The 214-nt window shown below is 65.9% G+C and overlaps 1 protein-coding gene across 1 annotated transcript in view; it reads left to right on the plus strand.

Moving 5' to 3' along the window:
- The window catches only part of MMP9 (matrix metallopeptidase 9), a 7,620-nt gene that overhangs the window by 1,670 nt on the left and 5,736 nt on the right, over nt 1-214 (plus strand). Inside the window, exon 4 of the mRNA XM_005862152.2 lies at nt 61-189. Coding sequence (XP_005862214.1) covers nt 61-189 — 129 coding nt within the window. The remainder of the gene's footprint in view (nt 1-60; nt 190-214) is intronic.

Here is a 214-nt window from a genome sequence, read left to right on the forward strand (position 1 = left end):
ACAGCCTGCACCACCCGCACCCCTGCGCCCAACTAACTCTCTTCCCATCTGCTTCTCCAGAGCACGGAGACGGGTACCCCTTCGATGGGAAGGACGGGCTCCTGGCGCACGCCTTTCCTCCGGGCCCGGGCATCCAGGGAGACGCCCATTTCGACGATGAAGAGTTGTGGTCGCTGGGCAAGGGCGTGGGTGAGATCCCGAGCCGCCGAAGCCC

Source organism: Myotis brandtii, unplaced genomic scaffold (assembly GCF_000412655.1).
Source record: "Myotis brandtii unplaced genomic scaffold, ASM41265v1 scaffold161, whole genome shotgun sequence".
Lineage (NCBI taxonomy): Eukaryota > Metazoa > Chordata > Mammalia > Chiroptera > Vespertilionidae > Myotis > Myotis brandtii.